This window comes from Pyxicephalus adspersus, chromosome 1 (assembly GCF_032062135.1).
Source record: "Pyxicephalus adspersus chromosome 1, UCB_Pads_2.0, whole genome shotgun sequence".
NCBI classification, from domain to species: domain Eukaryota; kingdom Metazoa; phylum Chordata; class Amphibia; order Anura; family Pyxicephalidae; genus Pyxicephalus; species Pyxicephalus adspersus.
In genome coordinates this window covers 48940525-48953621 of record NC_092858.1, presented here as the reverse complement: position 1 = coordinate 48953621, position 13097 = coordinate 48940525, and the positions used below count along the sequence as shown (strand labels likewise).

The following is a 13097-nucleotide window of genomic DNA, read 5'->3' as shown; positions in this document are numbered from 1 at the left end:
ACTACTTTTCTTTGGCTCAAGAAATGTCGTAGTAATCTAATGTACATTGAATGGAGTTTAAAGTTGTCTTTTGCTAGAAAGTATAAAAGAAAAAAAAAATGTGCAGTATACAGTACAATCTGGAGAAATGTAAACTAGATATGCCTTGTGGAAAATCAATGTTGTGCTGGCTTGGTTTTCTGATCAATGTCATTTGAGTATTTAAGGCAAGCTCACATTTCAAGATTTCATCAGTATTCGTTCCCTGCAGGAGTTCTTGTCAGGCCTTTCAATAAAGTATTGTTCTTCCAATAGTTCCTCAAAATCTAGCCACAAGTACAAGCCAGGAGAGAATCCTGACACCGCACTTTATGCTAGAATACTTCCTAAAGTAAAGTTAATTTTATAAAAAAAAAAAAAAAATATAAAAAAAAAACACTAACAGCAGAATAGAAACATTTGTCTGTGTTGTACAGTGTTTGGGCCAGGCTGGACGGGATGGTTTGATTGATTGATAATCAGCCATGTTGGATGTGGAACTGTAATAGATTGTAAAATATAAAATAGCCAGCAACGATGTCGGACAAGCGCTGTACACGTGACAGATTCTTGTCCAATACCAGCCTGAGGTGATTATCGGACGAGAATCATCTGACGCCCGTACGTAGCCTAAGATATATCAACTTTCTTTGTTACCTGGATTTCTAATCACACACATTACAATCCATAGCTTCCATTGTTGTGATAGTTGTGTTCAATATGGGTGGAAGAAGTTTGACTTCATAAAACACTAAAATTTCTCCCATGTAGCCCAGAAAACAGTTTAACCAGGGAGACTTTTTATTTTTCCAATACCATAGCAATTGGGTCTTTATTTTAGGTCATACTGTAGACAGTGTACCCATTTTAGAATGCTAACATTGCTCAGGTTAAGGACAGGACAGTCCTTGCATTGCAGAAAAACCTTTTACTCAGAAAGGCATTACTACACTATACCCATTAAAGACATTTTTATAATGCAGTCAACACCTTTCCCATTAATGTTACAGAACCTCAAGGAGATGAAAATCATGAAATTAGTAAGGAGTAAACCAAATTTTAGTCAACTTGAGTCCAGTTCCGCTTCCTAATATGCATGCTGAACTGATTAGAGAATAACTCCCCATTAAAAGAAACGTACTATGCTGGACCGCTGGAGGCCACCTAAAGTACAGCTTGTTCATTGAAATGAATGAGACAGCAGAGTAAACCTTTATGATGGCACAGTGGTTGCATCAATTCAGCCTAGGCAAAGTTACCTGACTGGAACGCTTTTTTTAAGATAAAATATACGGCTTTTTTTTTTTTTTTTATGAAACCAGAATGGTAACATCCACTCAAATAGAACCAACATTTTGATTATCTTCTCACAATATAACAGCAATGTGCTTATATAAAAAACAAAATTTCTCGTAGAAGTCATAGAAGTTATATTTCTCGTGTTTTTGTGAGATGCTTGCGTTGTATGAAACCTTTCTTGCTTTCACACATGTGATGACTACATTAGTGCAATCCTCCTTGCCATTACCCTGATGCTCTGTTCCTTGCTGTTTTCCCAGGTGCTGCCTCTGTCAGTGTTATTTGTGTGCACCGCTGTGTGATGCTCTGCGCCTCTTTCACTCAAGCTGAGAGCTTAGTTAGATGATTTCACCAAAGTGCCGCATGTTATTCCCAGCAATGCAGACACAATAACCCAGACAATCATCTCATATAGGTTGACTTGTCAAAATGAGTCTCTTTTTCCCCTGTCATGGAGCTTTTTAATTTGCAATTATAACACATAGTACTCGTGTCAGGTTCATTCACATTTTCTCTTTTCATTTGTGTGGATACTGTGGGTAGTCCTCCATAAACCAAGCTACATAAGATTCTGTTACTTTGTGAAATATTCTGAAGGAGAGGTGGGCTGTAAAATAAAAAGCTTTGTATGCTGGGCTTCTAAACCTTGTTGGTGAAACATATCAAGTGATGCTGCCCCCAGCCAGGTGCTGTAGTCAGCAAAGGAGCCATAGGTGGATGAGGTACAGAGGTGTCCTGAGCATCCTTTTTTATTTTTCAAAAAGGAGAACACCATCTTCTTGTTTGTTGGTCTGGGCAGCTGAAAGTAGCTCAACTCGTGACATAAGAGGCAGAGTTTGTACAAAAAGGAATCATCATTGTTGTGTAACTAAAGCAGCATCATACCTAAATATGGCCCTGAACCCAACCTGGACTAGTTACATTCAACGTAAGCAATATTCATTCACTGCAGTCCCTGTATGTACCAATTATCAAATTAAAGCAGAACTAAAGCTGTGTTACTCTCCTATCCCTGTTCGATCTCAGGACACCACCATCTTCGTTTTATTACTACTTCCTTCTCTTTACAAGATTCAGTCGTGTTGATTGTGATTGCGCTGGATTTCATTCATTACCGACATGTGCAAGGGAAGCTGAGATAACTGAGCTGTGCGTGCGTTTTTAACAGTTCCCTGGTGCCATCAGGCAGGCAGGATGGATTATTGCAGAAGGGACATCGCCTGTCTCTTTTTGCAATAACCACCTCTCATTACACTGTTATTCCCTCACTAATTTGCCTTGTGTTAGCCATGTCACAAAAAGCCGCACCCTTTTCTTATTTGGAATATTTCATTATATTTGTTGGACACATTTAAGCTTATAACTTATTTTTGTTTATTTATGGCAGCTGGAAGGAGAAGGAGGCATGACTTTTGACCCCATGCTGGACCATCAAGGCATTTGCTGCATTGAATGTAGAAGAAGTTACACCCAGTGCCAGAGAATCTGTGAACCTCTCCTTGGCTACTATCCATGGCCATACAATTATCAGGGGTGCCGCTCAGCATGCAGGGTGATCATGCCCTGCAGCTGGTGGGTGGCTCGCATCCTGGGAGTTGTGTAAGATGAAAAGCAACCAAATGAAAGATGGTAATACCTCCAGAAAAAAAGTGAAAAGAACCATAAAGTGTGTTCTTACATGTTGTTATTTGTTGTAAATAAAGACCTAAGTTAATCTGTGATGGCCACATTCATTGAGTGGAATGTGTTCAGGTCTTAGGCAAGGTCTCTGTATGGAATGTGCAATAGTCTTCATGGGAATTTTCCTACACTTTACTTTCTATTTTTTCTGGATTAGTCTTTTCATGTAGAAACCTGTCTTACCATGAGACATATTTGCTGACATGATTTAAAAAACGTTCATTTCTAAAGGTTAACCTGACGGGCTGCCGTTTTTCACATTTCTATAGTTTGATGTAAATAAATCTCAAGAGAATTTGCACCCTGTTGTTATTGAAACGGATACATTTCAAACAGCGGAAACCAGTTGATGCCAGCTTGTTCCTTGCTGCTCTTTCCAATCAGTAATTTCTCCATAAATGAAGGAATAACACATTTGACAGAAACTATTTATATTTGTGACAATGTAATGTATAACACAAGTTTAGCTAATTTTATACCAATCACTGCAATAAAAAGAATGGAATGGGTTATAATTCTCCTATGCAAATGAGTTATTTTATGTATGGTGCGCCTGAAAAAAATACTCAGCTATGTTTCCTTTTCAGTCTAAATAAACTTGCGCTAATTATATCCATAGCATGCCTAGTGAAGCCCCTGAATTTCTAAATGGAGACAGCTTATGTGTTCTGTAATCAGATTCAGTTCATTTCCAGGCAGATCGGCTTCTTTAATTTCGCTGGATGTGTGTTCATAAAGGGGCCAGAGAACCATGCGTTTTATGCATTCTGTTATCTGTTAGATATGATAGGTAAGCCCAGATTTCTTTTGGTTTTTGTGTATCTATGTATAGTATAATAATAAAATAATAGTAAGTAGGGGGGGCCATGAAAAACAGTGTCATATTTACAGATTTACAGATGTTAGGTTGAAAAAAAAAAGAAAAAAGAAATCATCCTATTGGTTGATCTGTGCTTTCTATTCATTTTCTTCCCAGACGACCACTCAAATGGGAATGCTGAATTGTGTAAGAGAGAAATATTTCAAATCTGCAAATAAAGCCCTTCGTCTGTTTTCCTGTAGGAAGCTGCATTTTCACACTTGCCAATGTTTTTTTTTATTTAAGATCCTGAGGACTATCAGCAGCCATTACTCCAGTAAATTTTATAAATGTAGTAAATTTAAGGAGCTGTAATATTGTTCCTTATTTAAAGGGAAACGGTAGTTCATTTTAAGTGAGTATACACTGAGGAAATGTATCCTTTACATTTGTATCTGCTTGCACTTTCATAGTTTCATGGTGGTATGTCACATACAGGTTTGTAGATTTACCTGAGTGTCTATTTCAATATCAGACAACAGCAGGCAATGTACTACCAAATAATTGCTGATAAGAGATTACCAAAAGTTAACAATTAAGCTGAGTTGATCCATTGGTAAAATAAAAAAAATACCATTGTATTACCCCTGCAACATGATTCCAATACTTGTTGATCTTGACAGTAGGTCCAACATTTTTTCCACCAGCAAAACTTAAGTTACTGGGTTAGGAGAAAACATAAAACACCACACAACAATAAACTACCTTTACAACACAGCTGTGCAATTTCACTGCAGAACCAACAGCCCTGTCAAATTGGTAAATAAAGTGTACAAATACGCCTAGAGCAGCCCACGTGTGAGTCATCTCTGTCCTTTGACCCCACAGGACCACTAAGTAGTCTTTAAATCCCCACTGCTTTACCTGTGTTGCCATAACAATTCACAACAGGATGGGGGGATCCTTCAATCATGAGGAGTAGCCAGGACAAAAAAAAAATTACAGACCACTCACACCCTGAGGGTGAAGAAATACCTAAAACTAACACTAAATGATGCCTCAAACTGAGCTGAGAAACTAGAGACCACATAAAGCTTGTAGCGCTGAATGAAGGTGTTGATTGAACTCCAACTAGCTGTGCTGCAAATCACATCTGCAGGAACTTTTGCAAAGGATGCCCAAGAAGCTGCCATTCCCCTTGCACAATACACACTACTTTCACCAAAGGAGGTATGCCTTTCATGGTATAGGCATACTGGATTGCTCTCAGAACCCAAGATGAATTGGTTCTTGATGACAATACTGTACCACGTCTTTTAGGCCTAGAATACACAAATTGTCCACCAATTAAAAATCTTTTGTCGAGATATGTTGAGATTAACGTGACCATGTCTAATTTCCTTAAATCTTCTAGCTTCTCATGGGAATGTTCCATGGATGATGGACCCACAGCCAGAAGATGAGGCCAATTGAAATGATATAGGGAGGAAACAGTACCCCAACAAGCGGGATCGAGCAGAAGCTCCGCTTCATTTATAAACTAGGACTAAACTAGCCACCAAGACCCTTGCTGGCTGATATAATAGATAAAAAACAAGGCCTTCAAAGTAGGCTTTTTCTATGGAGCAATTGTCTGACGATGAAACAAGGAATGACCAAGTTGAGGACCAAGTGTAGATCCCACGGTGAAAACGAATTACTTTATTGTAAGTCTAATATTGATTGCTGGCTGGAGAAATTGGTGTATTAGCTAACAATCAGCCAACTTTGTACTGAGAGCTGAAAGGGCTGACATATGCATTTTGAGGGTATTATATCTTAAACCTTTATTCATGGCAAACTGAACAAGATACAGATACAGTCCTATTACTAGAAATTTTTCAAGCTTTTACCAATGCTTCTGCTACTGCCAGCAATACTTCGGACACTAAAAGCCTGTTTCTTGAAAAAAAAAATTCAGTTTTACCCTATGGTGATTAGGATGTGTCCAGTGCTCTTAAATAAGTAATTCTTTCCTGCAGGGTAGACAACTTGGAGGGACCTTGGTCTACTTGTCCAGAACAGTAGGATAACAATGACTGTGTTCCCCTTGGGAAGGACCTTCAGAATTGAGGATTTTGATGGAAAAACATACAATTGGGGAAAGTTCTATCAGATTGAAAATATTTCCCGGACCTGGGTGTGAGTACACCTGAACCAGGGAAATGAAGTGTGGAACTTGGTTGTTTGCTGGGGGTGCCATCAGATTAATCACTGGAAAATCCACTTTCTGCTGTTCCTTGACCATTCATTGCGGTGTGGGAATATCTGTTTTCTGAGCCTGGGAGATAAAAAAAAGGCAAACTATACCATACTCTCCTATAAGGCACAATGTAGGATAATGAAAAGAATCTATTTAAGTTTTATAAAGACTCCCTATATTTAGAGGTACCCCAATCCGGGAGATTTCCTCATTACATGGGATCTTTCACCTGGAGGGGCTGAAGGGACCATCAGTAAAAAAGTAGTGATCCTAGAACAAGAACAGAAGAAGAACACAGGTATGGGGGTGGGAGTGGCATTTAAAGACTAGTTAGGGAGGTCCAGTGGGGTCAAGGGACAGAGATGAGCCATAACTGGGCTGTCAGGAGGAAATTATGTTACACAGATATTTAGAAACACAAAAACTGCTGTGTTAATGCAACTGATAATTTACATCATATGTATCTGCAACCAGTCAGAAAATATCCAGACTAGTAGACTTGAACTAATAGTCTAGTAGTACTGTAAAATAAGAATAGTATGGAATACCACTGTACAGCCTGAATATGTAGTACCTACAAGGGTAAACTATGGGCACAATGAAATATGTTCAGTAAAAACAATAACATATAGTTTACACCATTATGGTAAGTTAGCTGTTGAAATTGTAAGTATATAAAAGTATTAAAAAAAGTCCTCGGTTTGCCATTGGGGCTTACTTTTAAATGTATGTGAATGCAGAAATATTCGCTCAAAAATGCTGCTCTTCATTGACATTTACTTTAGAATCCATCAAACATGAAGCTGCAAAATTACATTTCTTAGTGAATGTCAGAGAATGTTTAACAATAGCAGCAATGGGTTGAAGATAATTGTGTAGCTAACCCTGATTTGTATAGATTAGAATGGAAGCAGATTTTTATAAATCAATAAGGAATAAGTGTCAAATAAAACAATGAATACACAGAACTAGAATCAGAGATACATAGCAACATGGGACATGCTTCTTTCCTAGCAACATTTTATTATGCAAATGTGTAAATGGGAGCAAACTGTGGTCTGTTTATTCAGTGCACATTAGCAGGTAAAGTGTATCTGATAGTCATTATTTAGGTAGGTTTTTTTGCTTTTCTCTACATTTCAGGTATAATTTACAGAATATAGAGTGCACTTCTATGTTCATTTGTATGTCAAAAAACTTCAATGAACACTGAGATGACAATCTCTTAAAGTCTTAAAAGATTAAATTATGTAAACATAAAATAACAAAGGGTGAACTTTAGGAGTTGGAATTGTTTTCCCATTTTAAAAATAAATGAATGGTACTTCCCATGCCCACTTTAGTGTTCAAGCGGAATGAAATGTAATCATTAAAAATCTGCTACCAGACAGGTCCTTCCTGCAATAAAATTACCTGTTTTTTTTATTACAGTGAGCTGTTCTATATGGGTACTGCCATCTTCACCCAGTCCTCTGGGTGTCCTGAATCTTTAGCCATCGAGATTAGCCAGGCCGGAATGATGCATGCCCATGCAAACACGCTGGAATTCGTTCATGCCCAACATCCAGGAACATGCTGGCATTGTGTGCTGAGCTACACATACACAAATCAGTGTACATTGAGGAAAAGATTGCGAATAGGTATATAAATTTATTTTATTGCAGAAATTGTGGTTACTGCATTGAAAAGAGAGATTTGGATGAGCTTTGCACCCCCACCCTGTAGGAAATCCATCAGAATTTACAGTAAATGCCAGTAACGTCATAAGCATTTCCCATTAGACCACAGTATAGAAATGTTGTGGTTGCATTGTTCTCTGCACTACTGTACAGAGCTGACTCTTAAACTTATTCAATACCAGACCAAAAGCTCCAATACCAGAAGACATATATAAATAAATGTACAATATATGATAATCTATAGCAGTCAATCAGATTTCAAGCAATTGGAGTCACATTGGCTATGGTCGATATGCATCCCGGCCTCATAGGTTAGACCACTAGCTGGTCTCTTATGTGAGAAGTCATCCGGGTATTGACTGCGCCATCAAAGAGTTCAGCAAGGTTTAGGAAAGTGATGTGTACTGGGAGTCTTCACTACTAAGTCAGGCATGGAAAGAAAATCTGAATCACAGGGACTTTGTGATCTAGTAATATGGGATTCAGGGCATATAATGATGTCATATTCTACATATAATCAGACCACTGATAATGATAGGGTCACTGATAGGGACTAAAGGACTAAATAGCTGATCAGACTACCCAACTTTAATACATCATCATGTGAAATGTGCATTTGTTTGAAGATACAATTAACTTGAAAAACTGAAGCCATATTGTAAACTTCGGAGTGTTCCCACGTGTCAGCATACCTTATATGTATATAAAATCAGAAGAATGTGGTAATCACATCTATTTTATTTGCCAGGACGTATTTTTTTTGGTAGGGCTGTAGTGTCAGAGATCATTTTACCTCCATTGGTTTTTTCATTATTCCACTTTCTATGCTTTACAATGGTACACAAATAAATGAGAATCTTACCTTATAATCTACAACCCTTCGAATGAGAGTGAGGGATACATCTAAGCCCTCTCCTATTCACGCTTCTTTTGTGCATGGGCTTTATTATCCTTTCTAACATGAATTCAGAAATATACTTGTAAAATGTTTTCATAAATTCAAACCTATAAAGACAAGAAGCAAGATGGGCAGCAGAAGAAAAATGTTGCCCCTCTTATTCAGCTCTTAAAGCCAAACTCTGCCAAGTAATAAATACATAAAATGCTAATTCAATTTTTGGGTTTATTAGACCACAGTTAAAAATTAAAGGTAACCTGTAGTGGGAGAATATGTAGGCTAAAATTGCTGACTTCCCTGCTAGCTGTTTGGTTGGTCCAGCAGCTTCAGTACTTTCTGAGCCACTGTTCTAAAAATAAGTAGATGGGGAGATTCGATTTTCTAATCTACATGCTTGTTCCAAGTCAGTGGCCTAAAAAGTATTGAAGCCAGGGGGTTCCTTGGTCCGTAAAAAATGATCAGCAATGGCCACTTTCCTATTCATCACACCACAGGGTTCCTTTAAATACCATAGGTTTCTTCTTCAAAAGTATAGTTCAAGGCAAACTAGGAATGTAGAACTTAAGTGTGGCATTTAATCACATGCCAAAATGTCAGCTGTTTATCCAGTGTAGTATTTGCATTTCACAAGTTCCTCTTCATAATGTGCATGATGTCTCCATCAACCTACATGGGTAATGTGATGTGCAACTCATTAATACATTTTGTAAGTACAATTTACAAAAAAATTAGCAGCCTTTAGATTTTGGGGACACTTCTAACGCTGCTTCACCAAATCTGTGCTATTCATAGACAAAATTACAAAGGTACAAATTGGTTCTAAACAATTGGTGTAATAATTATTGCCTGGAAATCTTTAAGCTTAGTTTTGGGGTTTTATTAAACAAAAGTCACCTTCACAGTTTATTCCACTCATGGCTCCATATTTTCAGTCATTGGTTTACATAGATGTGTACAAGTGTACACTATATATATATATATATATATATATATATATATATATATATATATATATATATATAACACACACACGTACATACATACAATATACATTCCCTAGTGGAAATGAATTACTGCCATTGGCTGCCAACACATGGACCTGGAAGATTCTATTTTATAAATAGAGCCCTATAACATTTTCTCAGGATTCATATTTTGAATAATATTTTATTCAGTTTGAATCAATCCATGCATTCCACTGCAAACAGATGCACTATTCTTTGGTATGTTCATTGGTCAATAATAATATTATATTAAACTAAAATATCAAGTGAAACACACAATGTGGTTTTGATTCCAAAATTATAGTTATCCAATGCCAAAGTTGTTCTCAAATTTCTATCACCATTTTGACAGATATTGAACATAAGTAGAATTAAAAATAACATGGCATTGATAAAGATGAAACTGATTTGTCCGGGTGACCTAAAAGTGATGAGAAATCCAACATTCTGAGTTGCGATCAGAGCTCGAGCCCTTGGGTGAAATCCTTTATTATGGACAGCTGTTCTGAGAAAAACTGTCTGGAATCAAAACCTTCTGCACTTTGGAGTGATTTGATTTAATTTCCTGTTGTGTTTTAGAACAAGAAGATGACGAGAAATCTGCTTTGTAGGGCCCAGAAAGCAATAGATAATCTACTAAGGGTTTCAAACCTTCCCCGCCTTATACAAAATGAACTGTCTGGACATACATTCTAAAGAGGACCACCAGGAGGTAGAACTAATTGACAAAACAAATAGGTCTCTTTTGTCAAAAAGATTAAGCACTGGCTCCTGATGTTTTTTTCCCTTGTTATGTGCTGATACAGTGTGTGGGAAGAAGTGCTATGAACTGTGAAATTCTGTCTGTGCCTATGTTTATTATTCCACTGTAACAATGTGTATTTCCCAGACTTCTGCTAAACTTTTACATAGTGGAGTCATGTAACTATAGAGTTATACCTGTGCAAGCAAAGACGCGATACAAGGGGGTTAAGGTTTGTGCAGTTGGCAGCGGCAGAGAAAAACTGATAGCAAAGGTTAAAAAAATTGGGAGTCTAAGGTATAAGATAGATGGGATAAAATAGAGGGATTTAAAAACAAACTATGTTGTGGTGATGCTAGTGACAGATTGCATTACATAGGTCTTATTTTTATTTTGATTTTATGTGACCACTGGGTGGAACTGAATTGTATGTAATCATCAGCCAATTGTGCAGAATTCTAAGGACAAAAAGGATTGTATGTACTCAATGATGGCTGTAATAAATATTCAAATCATTTGCTTTCATATTATACCAGGTATTATAAATATGTAGCTGACTGTCACATTGGGACTGGAATAATTTCCATTCAAATATATGCATATTATACTTTGAAAAACAGTCACCTTTTCTTTTTCTCATTACTTCTCAATCTGTACGGAGTTTACACCTGTACAAATCAATTTGCTTTATTTGGTGACAAACATATGAATGATGTGTGCATATAACGCTCACTGTTCAATTGCTTATTTGCAGTAACGTCAGACAGCCATCAGTATTTTGGACTTGCTATGCAAATCAAACATGACAAACAAATCTCCCTGCTAATGTATAAATGACAAAGCACTAGATTATACATTTGCACAAGTGCTTAGTGAGAACATCTGCAGGTTAAAAGTAAAGTTAAAAAAGAAAGAAAAACATGACAATTTATTGGAAAAAGTATATTTAGTATTTTGTTTTTCATAAAAGAGACCGTAAGGTCACTGTAAGAGATTTACAACAAGCGATCGGTAATGATGGAAGTGACCACCCTGATTTCTAATGAAATAACTTGCTGCGCATTAGAAATGATAGTTTATATTCCCATGCTGGCTTCTTCCCATAAATCTGGAATAATGGAAAAAGTAGACCTTAATCATTTACAACATTAAACAGAAGCCACAAACACTAAGCAGTGTCAGAGTAACGTTCCAGGGTGAAGAACATGATTCTGAAAAAGCACAACAGGTGGATAAAAGGCTGAATAATCAGTTCTTGGGCACTGCATTGCTTGATATTGTTCTGATTGCACTCCTGAGCGAGAAAATCAGAATTTCTTCCATTCCATGTCATCTGGAGGATTTACATCAACTTTCCTTTTACCCACATCTGACCAGTTTGTGCTAAGGACAGTGCCACCAGATTCCATCTGTAAAATTGAAAACATTATCAAAAGACATTGCAAAGCTGGTATAGTGTGCAGAGCAATAGTATGGATGGGCACAACACCATCTTCTATAGCTCAACTCAACAAGGAAGCTACTGCCTGTCTCTTTACAGTAGGGTTTTATTGGACCTTTGAATTATTGGCTATACTTCCCTACCTTACACAGGTCTCAGTTATGTTTTTTCTGGACAAATAACGAAAAACAAAAGGTTACACTCATTCACAGAAGTGTATCATGCTAGTGGACAGTTTTACATGCACTACTGTTACAGAACTGGATTTGTAATTTGCAAATGCACAGTATAATTCAGATAGAAATACAATAACAATAGTTTGGCACCAAGGTTTAGATCTGCTTTTTCTCTAACAATAGAACAAAATCCCAATATGTCACCTGTGTGGCACCACAACCTTTTTCTCAGTATTTTCTTTCAAAGTAGGAAAAACAGCAGGGCCGTCTGCATCAATAACTGCAATACCAAGCGAGCAATGCATACGATGAGAATCATCTGTACACTTCACAAAAAAGGTGCTTTTCTCTTACTAAATTTCAGAAATCTAGCTTCACTCTACTAAAATGGAAGTTCTTTTAAATGTTATTAGTCACATTCGATTTTCATTAAATGGAGCTAGCAGGATTTTATTGCACAAAAAGATTATGTTAATTTTCTTTTCTGCATCAGTCATTTTTCAATTCTGAAGCTGATGCAGTTGCAGTCCTGGGAAAAAAAATATTTCTAGAACAAAAATTAATTTCAATCCATTTTATAAGCCTGGGACATAATTTTACATTATTATTTTGTTTTTAATGAAATAGATTGTTACCAATGGATTTAACACTAAAGAAGAAAAATGAAACAGAAGGGAGACCATAAAAATAAAACCACAACAAGTACAGTAAATCTAACTAGGCTATATTATAGAGTCAACGCTGGTAATTTGTGGGGAAAAGCCTTCAAACCGTCATAAATGAACAAGTAACTGTAATAGAAACAGGGCGTCTGCTTATAAAGTTACAAAAACTACCATTTAGTAGATCCATAACTACTAGCCTCAGCCTAAAGCTTATACCAGCCCCAACTGATTGAGCGCCAAGTGGGTGGAAGCCTAAATCAGGGTTTGATAGCACAGCTCAACATAAAAAAAAATGTTTTCACTTGCCAAGGATTTTTTAATATATATATACTGTACTTAAGGTCTGCTGAATCAAGAAATTAAATCAGTTTCATTGAATTGGTTCTAGTTCTTGTGATATAGAAATCGGAATAGACGATTTTACCAACAACAAATGTTAATACAGCATAATATT

The 13097-nt window shown here is 36.8% G+C and overlaps 2 protein-coding genes across 2 annotated transcripts in view; one reads left to right on the top strand and one right to left on the bottom strand.

Annotated features, from left to right (window-relative positions):
• CNMD (chondromodulin) overlaps positions 1-3512 on the top strand; it is a 39804-nt gene extending 36292 nt beyond the window's left edge. The window contains exon 7 of the mRNA XM_072410458.1: positions 2705-3512. Within this exon, the coding sequence (XP_072266559.1) occupies positions 2705-2920 (216 nt within the window). The 3' untranslated portion in view covers positions 2921-3512. The remainder of the gene's footprint in view (positions 1-2704) is intronic.
• Positions 3513-11288: 7776 nt separating this feature from the next.
• SUGT1 (SGT1 homolog, MIS12 kinetochore complex assembly cochaperone) overlaps positions 11289-13097 on the bottom strand; it is a 59109-nt gene continuing 57300 nt past the window's right edge. Inside the window, exon 14 of the mRNA XM_072410451.1 lies at positions 11289-11770. Coding sequence (XP_072266552.1) covers positions 11669-11770 — 102 coding nt within the window. The 3' untranslated portion in view covers positions 11289-11668. The remainder of the gene's footprint in view (positions 11771-13097) is intronic.